General features: G+C 43.1%; 7 protein-coding genes across 7 annotated transcripts; 4 read left to right on the top strand and 3 right to left on the bottom strand.

Annotated features, from left to right (window-relative positions):
• Positions 1-589: 589 nt before the first annotated feature.
• BDB00DRAFT_788287 (uncharacterized protein) lies at positions 590-1,255 on the bottom strand (the record flags this gene model as incomplete). Its single annotated transcript, XM_053120786.1, has 3 exons — positions 590-800; positions 867-965; positions 1,206-1,255. 3 exons carry the CDS (start codon positions 1,253-1,255, stop codon positions 590-592), a joined length of 360 nt encoding a protein of 119 aa, XP_052979325.1.
• Positions 1,256-2,411: 1,156 nt separating this feature from the next.
• Positions 2,412-3,453, top strand: BDB00DRAFT_407260 (uncharacterized protein). The gene is made up of 5 exons (XM_053117267.1): positions 2,412-2,511; positions 2,596-2,713; positions 2,837-2,942; positions 3,019-3,168; positions 3,269-3,453. The coding sequence occupies exons 1-5, from the start codon at positions 2,490-2,492 to the stop codon at positions 3,392-3,394; spliced, it is 522 nt and encodes a 173-aa protein (XP_052979326.1). The 5' UTR covers positions 2,412-2,489; the 3' UTR covers positions 3,395-3,453.
• A 1,929-nt stretch (positions 3,454-5,382) lies between these two features.
• BDB00DRAFT_825275 (uncharacterized protein) lies at positions 5,383-7,956 on the bottom strand. The gene is made up of 2 exons (XM_053123661.1): positions 7,913-7,956; positions 5,383-7,772 (listed from the first exon to the last, which is right to left on the bottom strand). Exon 2 carries the CDS (start codon positions 7,704-7,706, stop codon positions 5,787-5,789), a length of 1,920 nt encoding a protein of 639 aa, XP_052979327.1. The 5' UTR covers positions 7,707-7,772; positions 7,913-7,956; the 3' UTR covers positions 5,383-5,786.
• A 2,278-nt stretch (positions 7,957-10,234) lies between these two features.
• Positions 10,235-10,931, top strand: BDB00DRAFT_872780 (uncharacterized protein; the record flags this gene model as incomplete). Its single annotated transcript, XM_053127001.1, has 5 exons — positions 10,235-10,328; positions 10,403-10,423; positions 10,497-10,567; positions 10,634-10,718; positions 10,807-10,931. 5 exons carry the CDS (start codon positions 10,235-10,237, stop codon positions 10,929-10,931), a joined length of 396 nt encoding a protein of 131 aa, XP_052979328.1.
• Positions 10,932-11,479: 548 nt separating this feature from the next.
• On the top strand, positions 11,480-12,259 carry BDB00DRAFT_872781 (uncharacterized protein; the record flags this gene model as incomplete). Its single annotated transcript, XM_053127002.1, has 1 exon — positions 11,480-12,259. The coding sequence occupies one exon, from the start codon at positions 11,480-11,482 to the stop codon at positions 12,257-12,259; it is 780 nt and encodes a 259-aa protein (XP_052979329.1).
• Positions 12,260-12,302: 43 nt separating this feature from the next.
• BDB00DRAFT_407440 (Rad9/Ddc1) lies at positions 12,303-14,054 on the bottom strand. Its single transcript, XM_053117268.1, has 8 exons — positions 13,908-14,054; positions 13,775-13,845; positions 13,504-13,665; positions 13,285-13,432; positions 12,990-13,196; positions 12,792-12,898; positions 12,643-12,707; positions 12,303-12,564 (listed from the first exon to the last, which is right to left on the bottom strand). The coding sequence occupies exons 1-8, from the start codon at positions 13,945-13,947 to the stop codon at positions 12,426-12,428; spliced, it is 939 nt and encodes a 312-aa protein (XP_052979330.1). The 5' UTR covers positions 13,948-14,054; the 3' UTR covers positions 12,303-12,425.
• An 819-nt stretch (positions 14,055-14,873) lies between these two features.
• BDB00DRAFT_929291 (uncharacterized protein) lies at positions 14,874-22,139 on the top strand (the record flags this gene model as incomplete). The annotated part of the gene is made up of 21 exons (XM_053128961.1): positions 14,874-15,784; positions 15,844-16,577; positions 16,680-16,838; positions 16,919-17,006; positions 17,334-17,612; positions 17,679-17,930; positions 18,058-18,188; positions 18,279-18,407; positions 18,475-18,542; positions 18,634-19,523; positions 19,595-19,871; positions 19,984-20,085; positions 20,177-20,304; positions 20,407-20,475; positions 20,555-20,641; positions 20,725-20,793; positions 20,856-20,939; positions 21,011-21,152; positions 21,221-21,519; positions 21,602-21,676; positions 21,777-22,139. The coding sequence occupies exons 1-21, from the start codon at positions 15,131-15,133 to the stop codon at positions 22,137-22,139; spliced, it is 5,079 nt and encodes a 1,692-aa protein (XP_052979331.1). The 5' UTR covers positions 14,874-15,130.
• Positions 22,140-22,320: the final 181 nt, after the last annotated feature.

The following is a 22,320-nucleotide window of genomic DNA, read 5'->3' on the forward strand; positions in this document are numbered from 1 at the left end:
TGTAGCAATAGATAACAGTCCTCCAGTGGGACCAGTTTCGAACAGTGATGCGGCTGTTCGTTTGACTAGTCATCCGACGGGTCGCTCGAGTGTAAAGTCTAGTTCGGTCGGTCATTGTTAGAGAGATACCAAAAAGCGCAGCTAGATGGATTTTTGTAGCAAATGTGGAACTATTGACAATGGCATTCCTATAAATTGAAAAAAAACCGCACGCTATTATTATACGCGACTTCTTGATACGTGGGCACTTCAAAATTTGAATTCCATCTTCTTTGACCAGATAAAAATAAATCTACGGAAAAGTCTTTCATGCAAAGGCAACATTGGGCAGCATCATAATAGATAAAGATAAGCAGCAACACCACGGGAAAAAAATCCGCGCAATCCGCGCAATCCGCGCAATCCTCGCGAACTTTCTTTTGAACTCAGTGTAGTATCCCCAATACCTATTTAGTATTTTGGTGTAACCATCAGTGGTCAACGAGCAGACACAATAAAATCATACCCATTACTATAATTATAGGTAAAAAAAGAAATGTATTTATAGGGGATATGCATCTACAGGCATGTACCTTAGCAAAGGACACATTTAACGACTACTAGGTGCATATCCTGAGTTTTTACGCTTTCTAGTAGTACGTGGCTGTTGCTGCTGAGTCGACAAGGATGATGAAGGAGACGGGTCGGGAACGGAGAAGGGAGAGGCAGTCGAGGTAGAAGGAGTATCGGCAGTGGTAATGGCAGTGGTAGGGAGGGCGAAGGAAGTGGAGGGCGAGGACGAGGACGCGACAGCAACGTGACTGAATAAGCAGACAGTACGTTAAAAACTAATATAAAAATCATAGCATCAAAACGAAGATAATTACCTCTCTTGAGTCGCTCTGGTACATGAAACGAAGGGCGGATCCCAGGTAGTACCGACAATCACACGTGTACAGTATTGAATTCTGAACGCAGAAGCAGTACTAACATTTCTTGCATAAGCTCACACGGTGATAAATGTCTAAGAATGTCGGGTTTCTCTTGTTGTGCGTTGATGATGTAAATGTCAGCGATAAGTCCGCGTTCAATTGTGCTAAAGTCTACTGGCGCCAAAGGGTGTGAAACAGATGATCACTTGCTAAGTTCTATCGACATTTCGAGTGTGCAAATGTGCTTGTTTATGCTTGTTTGCAAACGCCTCGAGCGACAAGTAGGTGACTTACAACAAGTAAGAACGGTACAATTCAAGCAACAGCAGAGAGACGTCTGCCATTGACAGAAGAAGGATAATACACGAAGAAATAAAGACTGCATGTAAAAAGGAAGTAAGAAACGAGTGTAGAATGATATATCGCTCAATACCAACCTTTTCGTTTTACCCACTACTGTAGACAACGCATGAAACTTCCATACCGCTTACTTTCTTGTTGTTGAAAAAACTCCGTTTAAGAGTTACTGTACCAACAGCGTGTGTGCCTTATTTGCATCTAAGTTGACTATAAGTCTGCTTACTAACGGTTATTATTGCATATCTGAATAATGGAAACGATTCAGGTGTATAGCCAGGATATAGTGTGCAATCATAATATAGCTGAATGCTTGGATCATTCCGCAAATCTGGAAGCCAGCATCCTCGACCTCTTATTTTCTAGTACAGCTTGTACATGTATGTTAGCAGGTAAGAAAGCAGTGTTGGTAACAGATTTCTACTAATGAAAACAATAAACTTAAGGCTGCTGACGTATGGTACTTCTCTAAGTATGCAAGTCTCACGACCTGCAGACCATATAAAAAGTAACGATTTTAGCCGTGGATAAGAGTATAGACAAACATGAGTTACTGTCAGAAGTTGATGATAGACACATACAGCTTGCGTTATTAGGCTTCTTTTACCCGGGTATAATGTTCTATCGCGCTGGTATCATACGTGCTTTCCGTATACTAAGCTTTCTGTGTGGTCGGTCGAAACATAACCTATTGAACATTCGATTTGTCAATGGTGAATATAAAACCTGGAAAAATAAAAGTATTCGAAACATAAAGCTCGCCGTATAGATGCAGTGTTAGGAAGCTAGAAAATGCTTTTCACATAGCAAAACAACTAGAAAGATGCTACTGATGGTAAAGCTGGTGAACGCACCGCTTTTTTTGTGGACGTAACATCCTGTAGACCGCTACATAACCTTGTCTTTCTTTCAGACGTGTAATCACCCCTTTGGGCACAGACAAAGAAATTCTCTCTTACTTGCCCCACACCACCATTAGCACCAGCACATTCACCCCCTTTTGCTGTACTTATTAATAGCTATAACAAAGAGTACTTGATGGTAGGTAACTGCACGGTCCTAGCTAATGGGTGATATTGGCCGATATTTGCATATATTCAGGGGTGTTTTTGAATTGAGCTGCCGGTTGGCTCGGTGACCGGACATTGAACCTACAAAACTTATTTTTCACCGCCCAGTCATTCGAACCCACACACACTTCCTTTTCCCCTCCAACACAAAATGAGTGAAGTTGAAAACAGTGGTAAGAGAACAAAAGAAAGATGATAGTGTAGCGTGATTATGATAGTGATCCGACAAACTAAGTATTTTTGCTTTGTTCTTCAAGGTGAGCAACGCTTTTCAGATGACAGAGCACGAAGCCCGCGCAGCCGCTCTCGGTCGCGGTCCCCTGTGCGTCATACCGAAAGCCGATACCGTAGTCGTTCACGATCCAGAGAACCTTCGTAAGCAGTTGTTTTTTGATTTCTGCAGATGATTGAACAGTGATCGAATAATCAAAGTGTTTTGTGTGCATGTCTGTTTATGCTGGCTCTAATGTCTTTTTCCTTCTTTTCATTGTCAATCAGGCGCAGCAGTGAGGACCTAAATCCTGGTGACAATCTTTTCATCACTGGTCTCACATTGAGAACAAACAGTGCCGATCTTGAGGAACTCTTTAGCAAGTACGGCAAGGTAATAATCTGCAAAAAAAGTAACGTGATGCTATTATGTCAAGTTTCTGAAACTCACTCTTTCAAACTTATATTAGATCCAAAAAGCTGAAGTGATGTATGATCCTCACTCCCGCGAGTCGCGTGGCTTTGGCTTTATCCGCATGGCTTCATCCGATGATGCAGATAGAGCGATCAGCAGTATCAATGGCACTGAACTCGACGGTCGTCTTGTCACTGTTGAAAAGGTACATTTTGCAGCCCTCTCCTCAAAATAATGATAAGAGAGACAAGACAAAGAATTGCAACTATTGTTTGATTAAACTCGTCTGTGTTGAAATTGTATAGGCCAGACGATCGCGACCGCGTACACCCACTCCTGGTCGTTACTACGGTCCTCCTAAACGCGGTGGTGGCGGACGTAAGTATTGGAAAAAGTTTTTTTTATTAAGGGATATGTCCGTCCTGTGTTAGACGCTATCAGACAACAGCTGTGATTGCTCATGGTTCGTCGCTGTATCGCCTCGAATTCAGCGCGGTTTGTAGACCGTTTTGGACCTCGTTCTTACTATGATCATCCTCGTTATGAAGCTAGACCACCCCGTGGCGGTGATCCAAGATATGATCGTTACTATGACCGATCGTACATGGATCGTTATGATCCCCCAAGATATGACCGAGGATTCGAGCGTGACCGTTTTGATCGTGGCTATGACCGAGGTTATGATCGTGGTTACGACCGTGGCTACGACCGTTATGATCGTTATGACCGTCGTCCTCCCCCGCCAAGATACGACCCTTACCCACCTCGCCCCAGATCACCTTATTAGCTACTATCACTACCAATACTGCTACAAATATCGGCCTAGCACAAACCATCACACATCATCAATCTCGGCAATTCCAGCCAAATCGCTATTTTACAATGTGTTCCAGTTATTGTCGAATGAAAAGAAGAACAAAATACGAAAACACACACACGTTCCAGCAATGTTGTTTATTCCCGTCTCAATTCTTTTGACGTTTTGCACACACAGTTCAGCCCGTGCTTGACCCTAATACTTTCAGCACAGCACAATGCGGCAGCAGCAGTAATAACAGTAATAGCTTGCGCGCCTGTATATCATCATCATCGTCGTCATCATTCTTTCGTTCACAGCTACTACATCAGTTATCAGCTGTATATATGACTCCACCATAATTCTCAGATTCAGCCTAATTGTCGACCCTTCTTACTTCGGCAAATGTCTACCTAAATATGTAATCAACAGTCAGTCTCCGTCAATGTTGCAGACAGCACCTTATGCACACAACAATTACGCGATCTTTCGCCTCAGCTTGTATACTCAGCATAATCATACCATGGTAAATGGGTTTTTGACAGGCATATATGGTAATGAGGTATTCTAGTGACGGGCCGGTGAACAGCATCGTATAGACGAAGTTAAGTTATCTTTTCCTCTTCTTTTTGCTTTCTTTTTAACTGGTTTCCATCGTCAAAAAATGAAATGAATATATTTTGTATGAATGCGGTTTAGTAGAAATTAAAGAAAGAGAAATTGATGTTTGGTCACGATATATATAATTTAAGTGAAACAATAACAATAATCGTTGCAGTGTGATACAATAGCATATTTTTATTTTTTTGCACATCACATTCAACACTGAAATATAAAGAGCTTGGGCTACTTTTATAAAGAATGATGGTACACTTGTGTTTTCTTTTTTAAAGTAATTGTTTTTTGACATGGTATTTCACGCACTTAATGACAATTGAGATGCTTGGTAGATATGCTGTGTTGTTTGATCGTTTTGAGCATCGTCATCGTCGCCGCTTCGGTAAAATTTTTCATATCATCATGATTAGCCGCAGAGCCGGACGCTACAGCGGTTGCAAGCCCGGCATTTTATTAACCAGATTGATATATTGAGCCAGGATACTGTGGATGCAATGTGATAGAGTAACAAGAACTTCATGGTGTCCAATGAGCTAGTCATATATACAGTATGTATTGTTCGATAGTCTTATAGCAATATTCTTGTAGTGCTTTGTCGCATTACTGCTAAATTGACAGATATAAATTTAAGGCTCTCACTCTATCTCGCCAACGACAAGAATACTTTAATCAGGGACTGGTACAACGTATATTTCAAGGATTTTAGAACCGATCAAGCGGGATGAGGAGCGAGTCAACGAGTAAATCTTTTAAACAAAGGAGGCTGGGCAATATGTTAATGTCTGTGCTGCTCCTTTCTGTAAGTCGAAATTTCGTTAGCAAGCGCTTCGAGCGTCAAGTGGGTAAGTGGTGTACAGAGATTAAGATGTGCGCGGTCCAGATAAAAGGATGATGAACAAGCATGATCATTTGTTGTCCCTTTCTGTCCCAACATGCTTTACTGTATGTAAATGCGAAACATTGTATTCTCGACCATAGACATGACCAAAAATAAAGAAATTCAGTGTTGAGTTATGTTTATGTAATGATACTACAACGTGCATTATGTATAGTAACGTTGTGTACTTCATACACTTGCATGGTATAAATGAGCTATTAATGTGCACTTCCGCTCTTCATCCTTTAAAAGCACACCCGCTGCATGTAGCATGTATGCTTTGGATGGATTATAGCTAAATTTCATCAAAGTAGACATCTTTGAAACAGTTGCTATCGTTTCTCAGGCACGTTAATTCCGAAACCCGTTTACTGCTCGTACAATAGCAAACGCGTATTTTTGCTGCCACATGATAGCACAAGTGTAAATAAAAGACGCGGTCGGTTTGGAACATTGAATTAAAACAGGTCTGAGCTGCGCATGAAGTTTATTTAGGTGTTCTTGAATGTATTGCTTTGAATCACACACCGTGTCAACAAGCTTTGCGCAGTCTTCGTCCGTTAATGCGCAAATATTTCAATTTAGGTCCGCACGATATGAACATATAACCAGCCGGCCTTGAATTGGGAAAGTGTTGATCGTTAAGGATCTGAGGATAGCGTTCCGGATGCCATTCATTTTTCTGTCCAATCACTTTCTCCATTTGCTTTGCTTCCAACTCTCTCATTGAAACCGGATTTACAACGAAAAGTTGCTCGTTGGGATCGACATCAAAGTGTGTACAGTTTGAGTTATATTGCCAGTACGGTATGAAATACCAGCGTCGGTTCTCGGAATGTGGGTCGCAGCGACGTTTTTTGCGAGCAGGCGCTTTGATGTTTAAAGTTGTAGAGCCACAGGAGAATGCGTAAATGGATATATGATCCCACTGTTGGTTTTTGGATTTCTTCTTGAGGTTAAAATTGACGCTAGTGTTCATCAAACTGACAGATTCCAAGATAGGCGCAGCTGAGAAATTTAGTCGAATCTCGCGTGATTCGTCTGACGCATAGATGCCGCAAACATTAAGCTCTAAAGAGCGTAGTTTCGGACAATGTGAGAGAATGAGGGTGATGCTGTTGCATGGAAGACGTGTCCTTTTCAGTCGCAGTTGATTAAGTGTTGTCGATGCACGACATTGTATTGCTGGTGTTGTTGCTGTAAAGGACAGGTTGCCATGCGTTATTGTAAGCTCCTTTATAGAGTTGCAGCTGTCGAGTAGATTTTCAAAATGAAAGTCCTTGTTTGTCATATCAATATTGAGTGTCGTCAGGAATGCTATGCAGCGGCCTGAGAGCACGGTAGCCGGACCACGTGATGAGGACTGGTGTGTATCCAGGGACACAAGGCTGTTGTTGCAGTTGTGGGACATCGGAGGCGATAGCGTGTCCAGCAGCTCGCCGATATCCATAGACTTGCGGTCATGCAGAGTCAGATCGCGTAACTTGGACAGTGGAGCCAGAAAAGATCGATAGACCTGGAAACAGAGTATATTCAAGTGAACAAGCCGCACTTTTTCAAGACTGTTGCAATGTTGGCTAGCAAAAGCAGAGAAAGCTTGTTCGAGCACTGCATTGTCAGTGCGAGGAATTATGGATCCTCGAGCCGAGTCTTCGAGATCCAAAACTTGGAGATTTGGATAACGACGAGACAAGCCATACAACCAATCCGCAATCCTAGACCACCCTGAAGGGTAAACGAGCGCAATTCTTCTCATGTGTGGATATCCCGTATCAACGCCTTGGTCGGCACTACCGCCAGTCAAAAGCGCATTTGCACCGGTCAGTTTTAGTTCGGATAATTGCGGACAGTGCGAATGGATGACATCCAAATCCGTAGCGCGCAGTGTTGGCAATACGCCAATTAAGGATAGTGAGCGTAAATTAGGCGTGTGACACAAGGTTTGATTGAGGAACTCGATCTTATAGGAAGGAGAGTTGGCGATATCATCGGTTGCGGTTACTCCAAAGCAACAGAGCATTAAACGTTGGAGCTGTGTTGTTGCGTGGATCGACTTTAACAAGGGTATGCACGAGTGAGAAGAGTAGTGTGGATCGATGTTGTTTTTCAAACGACGCGAAGATGTTCTACTGCTTATTCCGTATAGCCAGTGAAAATACAGGGATGTGATGTGCGGACATACTGTGCCAAAGCTCTTTATTGCACCATCGGTCAAGACGCCTTCGTCGATAGACAGTTCGCGAACGGCTGGACCCAACAACGGCGATGACAGTCGAACACTGTTATAGGCATCGGGTCGAAACTGTCTTACATTCAACGAAGTGTATAGTGTAGGCACAAAGTTTTGATACCACTCTTTGCAGACAAAGACACAAGCATAGACGTCGCCGAGACCGAGATGCGCTGCAATCAGAGTATAGATTTCAGGAGGAAGGGAGGAGCATAGCGGCATAACTGCGAAATATATGTCTGTGGGGCGGGGCCTGATTAGCAAGAACGGGCTTTCTCTTTTCGTCGGGTAGTGTAAAAGATGGCAACGTCACTGCTGCGTGTGACTATTCTTCCAATTTGTTTGGTTTTGGGAGTTGACCCAGGGCGCGTTTTTTTTTTGCTTTGCTTTGCTCCGTCGAAATGTACTTTGCACGCGCTTTTGGAAAGGTCCCTACCAACGTCCTTCGTGCACAGAGAGCCAATGCTCGTCTTGTCTCTCGTGCCGCCACCCAGACTATTGCCTTGAAGGGTAACGAAAAAACCGATATTTCCGAGATTTTGGGACCCTCTTGTCATAATTTTCCAAAATTATTAATTGCTGTTTGACAAAATCTTTTTTTTGCAAAAAAAAAAACATTAGCTCGCGGCTATGCCTCTGAGGCTGCCACCGCTGGTCAGATTCGGTACGTTTGTTTTGTTAAAAAAACCATCCGTAGCAGTAGTTTCGACAATAGCAGCACACAGTAAAACGCTCAAGGCCTCGAGTATACTCATTTCTTATTCTGTTTCTAATGGTATTAGTTCGGTCATTGGTGCCGTCGTCGATGTCCAGTTCGAGCAGGAGAACCTTCCCGCTATCTTGAACGCTTTGGAAGTCCAGGATCACTCTGGTGGTCGTTTGGTCCTCGAAGTTGCCCAGCACTTGGGTGAAAACACTGTCCGTACCATTGCTATGGACGGTACTGAGGGTAAGTTGTTTGGATATTGCTTGGACACAATCAGCTTAAGTTGCTACGATGATGATGATGGTGATGGTGGTGATGATGATGATGAAGGGTGTTGTTATGGTTACTGAAGATAATAATTAATGTTATCATCAGGTCTTGTCCGTGGCCAAAAGGTCATCGACACTGGTGCTCCCATCACCATTCCCGTCGGTAGCGAAGTCTTGGGCCGTATCATCAACGTCATTGGTGAGCCCATTGACGAGCGTGGTCCCATCAAGTCCAAGAGCTCGCGTCCCATCCACGCCGAAGCCCCCGAGTTCGTTGACCAATCGCCCACTCCCGAAATCTTGGAGACCGGTATCAAGGTCGTCGACTTGCTTGCCCCCTACGCCCGTGGTGGTAAGATTGGTCTTTTCGGTGGTGCCGGTGTCGGCAAGACTGTGTTGATTCAGGAATTGATCAACAACATTGCCAAGGCCCACGGTGGTTACTCAATCTTCTGTGGTGTCGGTGAGCGTACTCGTGAGGGTAACGATTTGTACCACGAAATGATTTCCACCGGTGTCATCAAGCTCGAAGGCGAATCCAAGTGTGCCTTGGTCTTCGGTCAGATGAACGAGCCCCCAGGAGCCCGTGCCCGTGTTGCCTTGACCGGTTTGACCATTGCCGAATACTTCCGTGACGAAGAAGGCCAGGATGTGTTGCTCTTCATTGACAACATTTTCCGTTTCACCCAGGCCGGTTCTGAGGTGTCTGCCCTGTTGGGTCGTATCCCCTCCGCTGTCGGTTACCAGCCCACTCTCTCCACCGACATGGGTGGTATGCAAGAGCGTATTACCACCACCAAGAACGGTTCCATTACCTCTGTTCAGGCCGTCTACGTGCCCGCTGATGATTTGACCGATCCTGCCCCCGCCACCACCTTCGCCCATTTGGACGCCACCACTGTCTTGTCGCGTTCAATTGCCGAATTGGGTATCTACCCCGCTGTCGATCCCCTTGATTCCAAGTCGCGTATCTTGGATCCCCGTATCGTCGGTGACGAGCACTACGCTGTTGCCACCGGTGTCCAGCAAATCCTCCAGAACTACAAGTCATTGCAGGATATCATTGCCATTTTGGGTATGGATGAATTGTCCGAAGAAGACAAGTTGGTTGTCGAGCGTGCCCGTAAGATCCAGCGTTTCTTGTCGCAGCCCTTCGCTGTCGCCCAGGTCTTCACTGGTTACGAGGGTCGTCTCGTCAAGCTCCAGGATACCATCCGCTCCTTCAAGGAAATCTTGGACGGCAAGCACGATGCTCTTCCCGAAACCGCCTTCTACATGCAGGGCGATATCAGCGATGTCATCAAGCGTTCCGAGCAGATCGCCAAGGAAATGGGTGGCCAGTAAACTTTTTATCTAAAGCACCAGCACACCTTATATAACATATAAAAGTCTCTCAATCATAACAAACACAATCCCTGTATAATTCATTATTCGAGTTTTCATCCCGCATATGAGAAAGAAGAAATCGTCTAGATTACGCCATTCAATTCCTATTCTTTGTTTTTGTGTTCGTTCTGTGAAAGCGGCATATCTGCTCTTGCGTATGTGTTGCGGAGGCTTCAGTGGATGCATGTGTCTTTTAGGCGTGTGTGGAGAGAGAAAAAAGAAAAATACAAGACTAGTCCGGCACTTCGGGCCGACAGCCCCCACGGGCAAGTCACGTTCCAGTTCCACTGCAAAACCATTTTATCGAACCACCTACTCGAAAACAGAGTTTCGTTCTTTCAACAAGACTTTGACCTTCGTTTATTACACTTTTTTGTCGACACCGTCCAATGTCTGCAGCGGCCTCTGCTTCTTCTCCCTCACGACAGGCGGTCATTGCTGCCTACCGAACTCTACTGAGAACACAGCGTGAAGTTTTTGGAGGTATGCTCATACTCCCTGGTCTGTTTGTTTCCAACACCCGATATTTAATAAAACTTGTGTGCGTTTTTTCATAGAGGATATTCGAGCAATTCAAGGTACGTTTGTTTTGCAACTAGCGATTCGATAGCCATAGTCAGTGAACTTTTGAGACTGACTGACTTCCTATAGCTGCTAAGAAGGAAACTCATTCGCGATTCATGCAGAACAAGGACGAGACAAATGTCGATGTCCTGGAAGAGGTACGAAGACAACAAGGCGAGTGGGGCTGTAATGGAAAAAATACTCACCCAGGGACGGCTTTGTAGAAACTGAAATTGGCCGACCAAGTTACTTCGTTATTAAGAAAGAATGTTGTTCAAGGCGTTGCGCAAGGAAGCGACGACATGTACAGTAAGTTTTTCTTATCACAACCGGGAGGACGTACGTGTCTTTAAAGGGCGAAATGGAAGCTCATGGAAGCAATGTTTACTTTTTGTAGAGCTTCGTATCACCAAGGATACCGAGTTGGGCGATAACGACTCCATCAAAAAGGCCAAGGGAAGCCATCGCAAAAACCGAAAGGGAAAGGCTGCTGCTGCTCAAGGATGCTGTGGCAGTCAGTAAATTCTGAGCAACAGCAGAAAGCACAAAGGAACGGAAAGGGAAGAATGCATATACACATTTCGAACGCATCATATACACCAACACCAACACGCACACAACCATGCAACAGCACAACAGCAAGAAGATGTTGTACATATCATATATACGCACAGACATAGTTTTTTTTCTTCTTTTACGAATCATTATTGCATGATCCGAAATACATACACAATTGTCGAATACACACAGAGAAAAGTAAGGGGGGCGCAAACGTTTGCTCATCCCTGCAGATGATGGATTATGCAGCTGATCAGCTGGAGAAGAAACAATGAGGAATGCATCGTCTCTCTTGTGTGAACGACTCTGTCGATGAAAAGCGAAGCACACATCGCGGGATGAGCATGGAAATAAAGGCCATTTATTAAATGGTCAATAACTCGTTTCTTGTGATACTCTAACTAATATTCCTCTTCTTGTGGCGGAGAGGGGTCGTGGACCCAGCCTTCATCTTTTTTTTTTCTTGTTCCTGTAACTCACACGCTTTCTTTTTATTGGCCCATTTGAAACTAATGGCACAGCAACCGTCAGATTGGCAGAAACAAATTACTGAAAGTTTAATCAACCAGCAGCGATCCACCACGCCACACTCGAACGACACGGGTGAATTTACACCTCCACCTCGACCAAGTACAGAAACCACTGTACCAGATGACGAGAAACGCTACTCGCCCCTGATTTCGCCCTTGCCACCCAATGCCGTCGTATTCAAACATTCAGATCCCAACAACGATTCGTCGTTCAATCGATTCATTGAAACAGAGTACGGCCCTGTGCTCCATAATCGACTATCCGAAGGATCGTTGAAACAACAGCAGCAACCTAGCAACACTGGGGTTGTCCACAACAAGCATTCGGACTCGACTTTGCGTAACTCAAAGCACTATGACAACGACGGCGACGAGAACCTGGCAACGTTTTGGACAGCACTCGCCAAGGACCTGGACACAAAGAAAAAACAGCATATGCAGCAAGCTTCTGTCAAGCACAACTCGGACTGGTACCAAGGATACGATTACAATGCCACCGAGAGCAATGGCTTACCGGCTCCTTGGTGGGTCACCAAGCACGATGAAGATGGCATATATTCTGTGGGTGCCTTACTATTCATCATTGGATTCATATGTCCGCCTCTTTGGTGGGTTGGCGCAGTGTGGCCGCGGAGGCCGCGTGAACGTGGCGGCAAAATGGCTGAACGGTGGCAAAAACTGAACCGTATCATGTCCATTGGTTTCAGTGTTGTATTAATTCTTGCAATTATCATTTGTGTTGCAGTCTGGAAGAGCAGCTAAATGATCCATGTTATACCCTTCATATACCTTTATGATACAATTTGTTCGTATGTGTGTGTAGTTTATATATATTTTAATAACTATAATATTACATGAAAAGATCGTTATATATATACAGATGCTAGTGGAATGAGTGTGTATTTAAATATGCTGGGTTATATGAGAATTAGCGATAGCCGGATCGAGTCTCAATGCTAGTTTCAGTATGGGATGTCATTTGTGTTGGTACAGGGTCCTCCAGATGGGTGATTATTGCAAAATCGGCAATAATCATGTCAGACAGCTCAACTGTGAATACGATGGGCCTAACATAAAGATGTTTTCTCATCAGTTTATCATGCAGAGAGAATAAACTCTTGTCAAACGAAAAATAAAATACGTACTTTCCAGGTTCATCAAAGCATGCACTTAGCAACATGTTCATATCCACCGCATAGTTGATAGCTGTCTATATAAATTTGAGCCATAAATTAAAAGCTGTTATAAGGTTGTGTATCCGCGCGACGCCCATCAAAAAAGAATGCGTACATGCCTTGAATTCTTTAATATTGAATGCCACTTGAACATTGCGTTGGACTTGATATGATGCAAAGTCTGTGCTATTGATCGTAAATTCGCTATGCATGGGTCGATCCCCTGCTGATACTATCGAGCAGATCAAATATCAGTAACTTTGTCTCCAGTTATTTAGATCGATACCCAAATAAACAAAAAACTGTTATATTAATACCTCGGTGCGAATCGCTATAATATGACTTAATCTTGACTGCATCTGGGGTACATTCGATCGCTACGTCTGTGACTTTGGGGTGGAAGAAACAGAGATAATCATTTAAAAGATTCGCATCCACGGCGAATTTGTGCTGCATGGTTTTCCTATATAATGCGACTACGGGGTCGGTTTCGCCGTATCGCAATGAATGCTTCTTTGATAAACCTAACAAACATTTTTTTTGGGAAAGTTATCAGCATCTACAAAAATCGGGACATTCACCATCGTTCTCCTTTCTTCTGTTTCGACCTACCTTGTTGTGATAAAAGCTTGATATTAAACCTCGATTCAACATTTACGACCTCTCCTTCTCTTGGAACACCTGGATCCTGCAAGGTGATCTCGCATTTTTCCAAGGAGTTCAATATGTTCTGGTTCTTCCGGAAAACCGTCCGCAGTTTCTAAATATTTTGAATGTGTTTGCTTAATGTAAGATATATCGACTTGATACTGATAGATGCGCTTATTTTACCTTTATTAGCACACGTGCTCGTAAGCTTTCGCCTTTGACAGGTCGTCCGCGTTCGTCTCTGCTGACTGTAGGCCGCTTCACGCGATAGTTGTCAAAAAATACAGGCGAAATTCGAATGATTGCTTGGCCTGTCATTGTCATGTTTAACGTCCATAGAATAAACTGAACATATATATATATATATATATGTAAATTAGTCGTCTTTTACACAACCCACTTTCCACAGATCAGGTATAAACAGGCGGGTTGTATTATTGTAGAAAGAGTGTACCTGAGTCTTCATGGCCTCGATGTTTAACTCATCCCCAAATCCTACGACTGCATCGATATTTGAAGAAAAGACTGCAGAAAAAGCATAATTAGTGTTATAAAATTAGCAGTCGGAATGGCATTTATTATCCAACCTTTAATGAAAGAGCCAGGGATCTCTGCTTGTAAGCTCATCGATCAACGAGAGGGTGTATGGATTTGTATCGTTTCAAGTAAAGCGTGGCGGCAGAGCTGAGAAAGAATCTGGGCTGCGCATTTCCTCCTTTCTTCGTTCGATCAACACTGTGTGTGAGCAACATGTGCTACCAACAAGATGTCCATGTTTGCATAATTTATTATCATCTTCCAGCAGATATACACATAGAAAGCATTGATCACTTTCATCCTTACTTTACCAAGACACACGATCCAATTAGGTTCAGGTTTATTTAGGGGCCGTTATATAAAATAGAGGAAGTTTGTACTCACGAGGCAAATAGACAGATTGGTTGTTTGGGTTGAACAGGAGATTATCCAAACCACGCTCCGAGGGGTATGGGGAGGATAAGACGGGGTCTGTAAGAGAAAGAAAGATAATTACACTGCTTCTGCTTTTAAAAGCTTGCTTATGCGGGAATCCTTTCTTCGTGCATTAAGTAAGAGGGCGGCAGCATGTCTTGTGGAGATATGCTGCAAGAAAAATAAGTGCATATCATTGTAGATATGGCATGCATTTGGCGTCCTAGATGACGATCGTATTGTGAGAAAGCGCGAACACACACTTTGTTGCCGAGTCCACAATCGTGCCTTTCAACATTGCTCTCTCTTTCCCGGGCTGGATAACCTGACCCATCTTCTTCGTCATCTAGTATTATATAGTCAGCACAATGTGCTATTATAAAAACCCGAAAAGTATTAAGGAGAGAAAAGTGATACTGTACGAAAGCTGATAAAGAAACTTATACATATCAGCTCTTTAAAGTAGGAGAACCCGGATGAGTTTGGTTGATCACTCCCTTTCAGGACATATGCCCGAATTATACATCGACACTACGCCCTGGCGCATTTACTAGTCTTTTCTTCCTTTTTTCTTTTCGGTCGCGCTCTCTCTTTCGTTAACACTCTTTCTCTCTCTCTCTTTTCTTTCCCTTCCCGTTCCCTTACACATCCTGCTGCTACACTATACTGTGTGCTTCTTTATATAGCAAAACAAAAGGACTTCTTTGTCGGCTCATTTGCCTTTAATCGCTTCGAGCCTCCTCTCAAATCCCTTCCACTCCCTTGATTGAAACGATTACCATTCCCTTCTTTTTTCTTCTCTTTTTTCATTCTCTTTTGAAGCCCTTTTTACGCTTAAATATAGCCCCTCAACGTCTGTATGGGCAGCCATACGAAGCGAAGTAATGATACAATTATGCCCCAGAAGCGAGCACAACAAACGACTGCTTCCAACAACAACAACAACAACAACAACAGCAGCACAACTACTACTACCAGTACCAGCAGCAACGCCTCTGGCATACCTTCCATACCACGAAAGCCAAAGCATCTCAATAGTATGTCTTCGCAGCATTCATTGACGGCAAAATTGTCGACATCCTCTTCGGCAACAACGACAACAACAGCAACAAAAAAGCCAACTGTTATAGCACGTAGACAGAGTACCACACCTACTACCATTGTCAATTCCGCTAGCAGTCAGGGCTTGACTCAACGACTTCGCCACGCTAAATCAACTAGTTTGGATCAACAAGAGCAACCAATGCTTCGCAAAAGCACCTCTTCTCGTTTTGGCAAGAACCTGCTACCTACTTGGCTTGGACGAGGCAATAACAGTAACGGAAGTTGTAGCGGTGGTGGTGCCAGTCCAGGAGGGATTCTTCCAGCACTATCCGTTTCTTCGCCATCGAACGTAGTTGACAGCGACACCGATGTTAATAGCGATGCTCATGCTGTCATGGGGGATATGGATGCCTTGGAGAAAACATTTGAATCTCTTCTTGCACGTATTCTAGCTTGTTTTTTCAAGAACGTTGACTTCAAAAGACACAAGTTTATTTTTCGCTAACGTGTTCAGTAATTTATTTATAGGACGAGCTCAATATGAAGGATGAACAACGTGATAAGCTGCGAGTTCTACCTGCGGACCAAAAACTTTATTTATTGCAACAAAATAAGCACATCAAAAACCCTACTATTACTACTACGCTAAAGCCGTCTAATTCCACTACGTCACTGCGCAACTTACGATCATCAATGCAGCGTAGCGACACTCGGTCACTTATTGCACGCCAACAACAAGAGAACGATAAGGATCATAATCAACAACAGCAAAAGAAACTGCAAAATGCGGAACGACCTCCTCTTCTTCATCTTGCTACCGCTTCATCGACTAGTAACAGTAATAATGCTACTATTGATAACAGAACCAATAACAAAAACAATGCGCTTGCTGGTGGGATCAACGCTGGGCGAGCTGCGACATACAAATTCAACCGACGACATCACTTAGCAGCTAACCAAAATCGCAGCTCCAAAGTGGGCTCCATGATTTTGGAGTTTGATGCTTTAGCCCAGGATGACGACATGGATGCATCTGCGTGGTTGTTGCTTGACGATAAAATGGCACCGGCACCCGCGAGTAGTAGTAGCAGGCAGCCAACAAAAGCAGCAGCAAATATGACTCACGGTCACCAGAGTCTTACACGTAAAGAAGGATCGCATCTAAGCGCCCTGGCTGCTGCAAGTGCTGCAGTCGACGACAATTCTACAAAACGCAAGGATCGAAATAGTCCCTACTTTCATGTTGAGAGACTACGCAGCAGGTAAAGATTCACGCCTACATGTGTTGTATGAGTGCCGGAATTCCAATCTTTTGCTATAATGATGCTGATAACACAACACACGGATTACTACCTTATTTATAGAAACACGCCTGTTGATGCATTAACCAAGCACCTTACCTCCCTTAAAGTAATTTTTACCACTGGAAGCGTCTCTTGGGTGAACGAATTTCTGTCTCGTCGACACAATGGTTTATCAGCTCTTGAGAATGTACTTGAACGACTTGATGGAAGAAGAAAAAAGTGAGTTTTACTTATATGCCAATATATGGAGATCGTATGCAATATGTAATCCTACGCTGATATATGTATACCTATCATAGGAAGCGCGGACAACAGCGACTTGGTGAAGCGGACGAAAACTGTTTGCTAGAATGTATCAAATGTGTCAAGGCGCTAATGAATACTGATGTAAGCAGTTCGATTTTTCATTTTACTACTCGTCAATATTATTATATATGCCGCACACACCCTACCATTTAGCTATCAAGTTAGAAGTACGTTACCCTTGCTCCTTTTGCTTCATTTGCTACATATGATGTGTGTGTGCTATAATGCAGGGGGAGGCAAGCATTATTAGAAAAGATACCCTTTCCCTGTTCGTTTCCTTTCACCTTCTACCTTCAACCTCTTTCTTTCTTTCTCCTTTATTTCTGAAATACTTTCTTTTTAAATTGAGGTGGCGCTCCTAACTTTTCTTATTCGCCATACGCGTCTGATTGTGCAAAACAAACTTAGCCTGGATCTCAGCAAGTGTCGATGCGCCCTGTGATTCTTCGCTATCTCGTCGTAGCCTTACTTGCCGGACTCAACTGCGTTACCGGTCGACATGACCTAACAACCATTATACCAACCAGCTCATTGTCAACAGCGACGTTAAACAAGTCACCCTCGGCATCGTCGCTCACGGGAAGCGTTTTACCATCCATTTCTACCACGCTTTCCGCAGCACCTGCCACAGAAGCACCCGTCAGCAACAACAGTCACCATTATACTAGCACTGCCACTGAGCTATCAGTAACTCTCAAAATATGCATTCATGTTTTCGAGATTTTGTCAGCGTTGTGTATTTTCTCATTGCAGGGACATCAAATCGTGCTGTCCGTACTTTCCGAAATTCGAGGCGAGCAGTACCGGTTCGAGAGACTTGTCAGTCGACTGCATGAATTGTATGGCTTAGCGACGGATGAAAAGGAGGCGCCTGCCTTGATTTGGGAGTCGCAAGCTGCATGTGTCAGTTTATTTAACGCAATTGCAAGTACTCCCGAATCAATCGAGGTGCGTCGTTCTATACGGACCGAATTGGAACGACGTGGTTTGGATGAATATCTAAAGGTGATCTTTTGTTTATTTGTTTGTTATAATATAATACACATGTTTGTTTATTATGCTACTGTTGCATATCACCATATGGCAGATCTTACTAAAAAAACGATATGTCAATTTTTTTTTACAAATATAGAATCTGGCGAAATCATCAGATCTATCAGATATGTTATTGGATGCAATCCGGGCATACATTGAAGCAAAGCAAACGGATTTAGACCTTATCCATGAAGTGGAGAAAACGAAGCGCCAAAGTGTTTTGCAATTGTATGAGATGACTGATAAAACACTACAACCCCATTAGATTAGCTATATATCAAGTAATCAGCGATACTAAACCTCTCTCCTCCTATATAGGCAACCACAAGATATTTTTGCTGCAGCTTTTGACAAGTTTTCTGCAGATCCAGAAGTCTATTATCTTGTTGTTGATAGTATCAGTAACCTTCTAGATCTTGGCGCCGATAAAGTTAGAAGTAACAAGCAGTAAGTTGACAAAATTAAGCGCGTGCCAGTGCACTTGGGAATACTAACAAAAACCTACCGTTACTAGGGCGGTTGTGGATATTTGGACTGTCATTAGTATATTTGCTACTAATATGAAGCCAGTTGCAAAGGAAGGCAAGTTTGTGAAATGATTCCCGTGCTATCTTTTGCTCAAGATAAAAACTTATTCAAACGATTTTAACTTTATTGATCACTACTTAAATAGGCGACTTCCAGCAACCACTTCAGCGCTTCCTTGAATTGATTCAGCCTATTGTCGGAAAGTTGCAAGTTGAGTGCATCGCTAATGAAATATCCAACAAAAGTGACAACAACGAAACCGTTCGTCCGTCAAATGATGGTGGAAACTTCGAAGATCTTGAAGGATTGCGCAATATGGTGGAAGAGCTTAAAGATTCCCTCGTCAAGAGTGAAGAAGCAAACACGAAGATTCGACGTGAAAAGAACGAGCTAATGATGAAAATGTCCAAAGCACTTGCTGATCTTCAAGAACGCGAGGACCGCATTGTTTCTATGGAACATCTTCGTCAACGATCGCCATCAATCACATCATCCATGACAGCAAGCGAAATGTTGCCTGAAACGCCTGGTCTTGTTTATTCTGACGATAGTTTCAGAAAACGAGACTCCACCTTCGCAAATGAGGTTGTCGACACATCGTCGGTAGCAGCAGCTCCTGCATCTATGCCCGCAACACCGTCAACCATCGTTGCTGAGACTACCAACGCTGCTACTGCAGTGGTCAGAGGAGATCCGATTTCAGCTGCTGCGCCACCGCCTCCACCTCCGCCTCCACCACCTCCACCTCCAGCACCAGCACAACCATCGTTCCCTGCACCAGTGCGTCGTCTAAACAGCAATGCATTGAGGCGGCGCAGTGCCCGAACGTCAAAGTATCTTCATCCACTTGCACTCAACCTCTGTTTCCCATCACTCAAATCACTGCACGAAAACAATGTATCGTCACCTACTGGATCCCCTACCTCGCCGACTTCCGAATCCTCTGCAATGCCATTTTCAGCCATAGCAGATCCGTCGCTTGTTCATCCTGCTAATACTTGGAACAAGCCGCAGCAGCCAGTAATCACAATGAAGGTAATGCATTTACAAGCTTAACAAGAATGATAAACAACCTCGCAAATGATATTAACGACAAATTTAACTAGCAATTTTTCTGGTCAAAACTGCCACCAGAGCGAATTCAACATACCGTATGGAAAGAAATTCTTTCGCCTGACTTTAACAGTGGATTGGAATCACCTTTGACAAGCAGTAATAGCAGTGAAGCCGAAGATGATGAAGACTCTTGGTCTGTAGACGACGGCCTGCCAAAAAGTGGTCGTCATTATGCAGCAGCTGCCCGGAAACAGAACACAGCACCAGTGGCGACTGTGCAGATCGATACTGTTGAGCTGGAACGTTTGTTCAAAAAGACTCGTAAAGGTAATTTCTATAGCTATGTATCAACCAGATCAACCAGAGAAAGAAAGCTAACACTGTCATTGATAATACTATTATCGTATACTTGTACATACATAACTTTATACACCATTAGCTGCAGCCAATGCAAATCAGACAAACGAAACAACCAGCAGCTCAATAGTTCGCAAAGGAGGCGCCATCACCTTGCTTGAGTTTAACCGTGCCAACAACATTGGTAAATATCAATATCCTTTGCCATTTTATGGCTCACGCTAAATTTTACCGAGGAAATTAACCGGAATATCTACGTTGAAACTATTACATAGCAATTATGCTGGCTCGTATCAAGTTGACCTACCCCGAACTTCGAGATGCTATCTGGAACATTGATGATAACAAGCTTACTGTTGACAACTTGATGGCTATCAGACAATATATCCCCACAAAGGAGGAGGTTAGTAAAAATGGAGGAAAGGGGGACAAAGAGGAGGATGCAAAGAGGAAAGAGTATTTACATATACTAACGACTACATGCATGCATCCTTTTCGAATATAGATCGAAACTGTCAAAGAATTTGATGGTGATGTTGATAGCCTTGGAAATGCCGAACGCTATTTCCGATCAGTACGTAACTACTTGATATCAAAAGAAAATCGTTTTATCCTTAACTTGAAGGCTAATTCTTAATATGCCTTACTACTAGATCATGTATATTCCACGACTTGCCGACCGTGTTAGCTGTATGATATTCCGCCGCCGGTTCAAACAGGAGCTTCAAGAAATTTTGGCAGTATGTATTTGCTTATTTTAAACGGGAATAATCTCGTTTTTTTTTTCACTGATAATGTCTTATATCGTTTTTCTCATGTTTAGCAACTTGACGTCCTTAATTATGCTATTTGCGAATTAAGAGATAGTGTACGCTTCAAGAAAGTTCTAAAGGTAACTCATTTACAACTTCTCACTATTCGAAACAGCATGCTGAAGAATGAATTCTTATACAGACTGTCCTCGCAATTGGTAATTATCTTAACGGTCATACCATCCGTGGTAACGCTTATGGATTCCGTTTGGACGCTTTGCTTAAGGTGAGTACAACATTTATGGCTATGACAATAATCGCTTGATCTCTAACTCAAAACCATATCTTATCATCCAGATGCGAGATACACGCGCTGAAGGCGAAGGTGTTAGCAATATGCCTACGTTACTTCACTATCTCGTACACTTTTTGGCCAAATCTGAAGATGATGTCGTCGATTTCCGTGAAGATATCGAACATTTGGAATCCGCTGCTAAATGTAAGTAGTATAAAGTTTGAAAGATAATCAAGATGTACGACGTCTTTAATTAATTGAATTATTTATAGTATCACCACCTACAATTTTCGCCTCTGTAAATTCGTTGAATGCAAACATGGTACATATAAAGGACGAACTCAATCTCCACCGAAGACGCCGGACTTCCATGTTACAGATTGATCGATTTGCCGAGTCAATGGACGAGTTCCTCATCGAAGCCGAGCCTTTCGTCGATAATTTAAAGAACATGACCCAAGATATAGACGAAAAGTTAAAGGATTTGATTCAATATTACGGTGAAGACCCTGCGACGATCAAATCTGAAGAGTTCTTTGACATTATTTATACATTTTCTTCGTCATTTGCAGTATGTATCGCTAATTGTTGATAGAGTACTACCGTTTATGGTTTTTGGGACTCTTTTTTACTCATTACGTACTCTAATATAGAAAGCGCAAGTCGAAATCCACGAAGCACGCGAACGCGCATTACGTCGCCAACGACAACAAGAAATGCTACTCAAGGTATGTACTTTCTCACGACAGCTTATATCGCACACAGTATGGCAGCATTTATCTTATAAGTTATACTAAGACATGTTTTGGGTATGCTTTTTTAAAATAGAAACTAAAACCGCGCGTTTCAATGTCATCATCATGCTCTAGCCGAGATAGCACCATGACGTCTTCGACATCGACCTTATCACGATCAACCTCATACAGTAGTGTAGCAAGTAATTCTGCCGAGCAACAAACTCCTAATACTCCACAACATATGGCTGCCTTGACTCCTCTCCCCACAGTACCCAAGGGGGATGATGATGGCTTCGACCATGTATTGCGAGAACTGCGCGCAGGTCTAAAACAGGGAGAGCATTCCTGGAGAATAAGCACTCCAAGTCCACTGGTTTTACGATACAGACAGCGAAAAGCTGAAGAAAACGGCTTAAACCAGGAGCAACAACGAGTATCTATCGTCCAAACATAATTTTCCTTCTTTCCGTTATTTATACATAATTTCTCACTACCTTATCGTCTATTCTATCTCTTCTTTTTCCTGTCCTTCCTTTTGTTCAACCATATTTCGCGACTTTTCCATCATCCTTCTAAACATACTATAATAATATTAATTCATGCTAATACTTCATGTGTTACATTCCTCATCTATA

This window comes from Zychaea mexicana (genome assembly GCF_025766255.1).
Source record: "Zychaea mexicana strain RSA 1403 chromosome Unknown BDB00scaffold_40, whole genome shotgun sequence".
In the NCBI taxonomy this organism is placed as follows: Eukaryota; Fungi; Mucoromycota; class Mucoromycetes; order Mucorales; family Lichtheimiaceae; genus Zychaea; species Zychaea mexicana.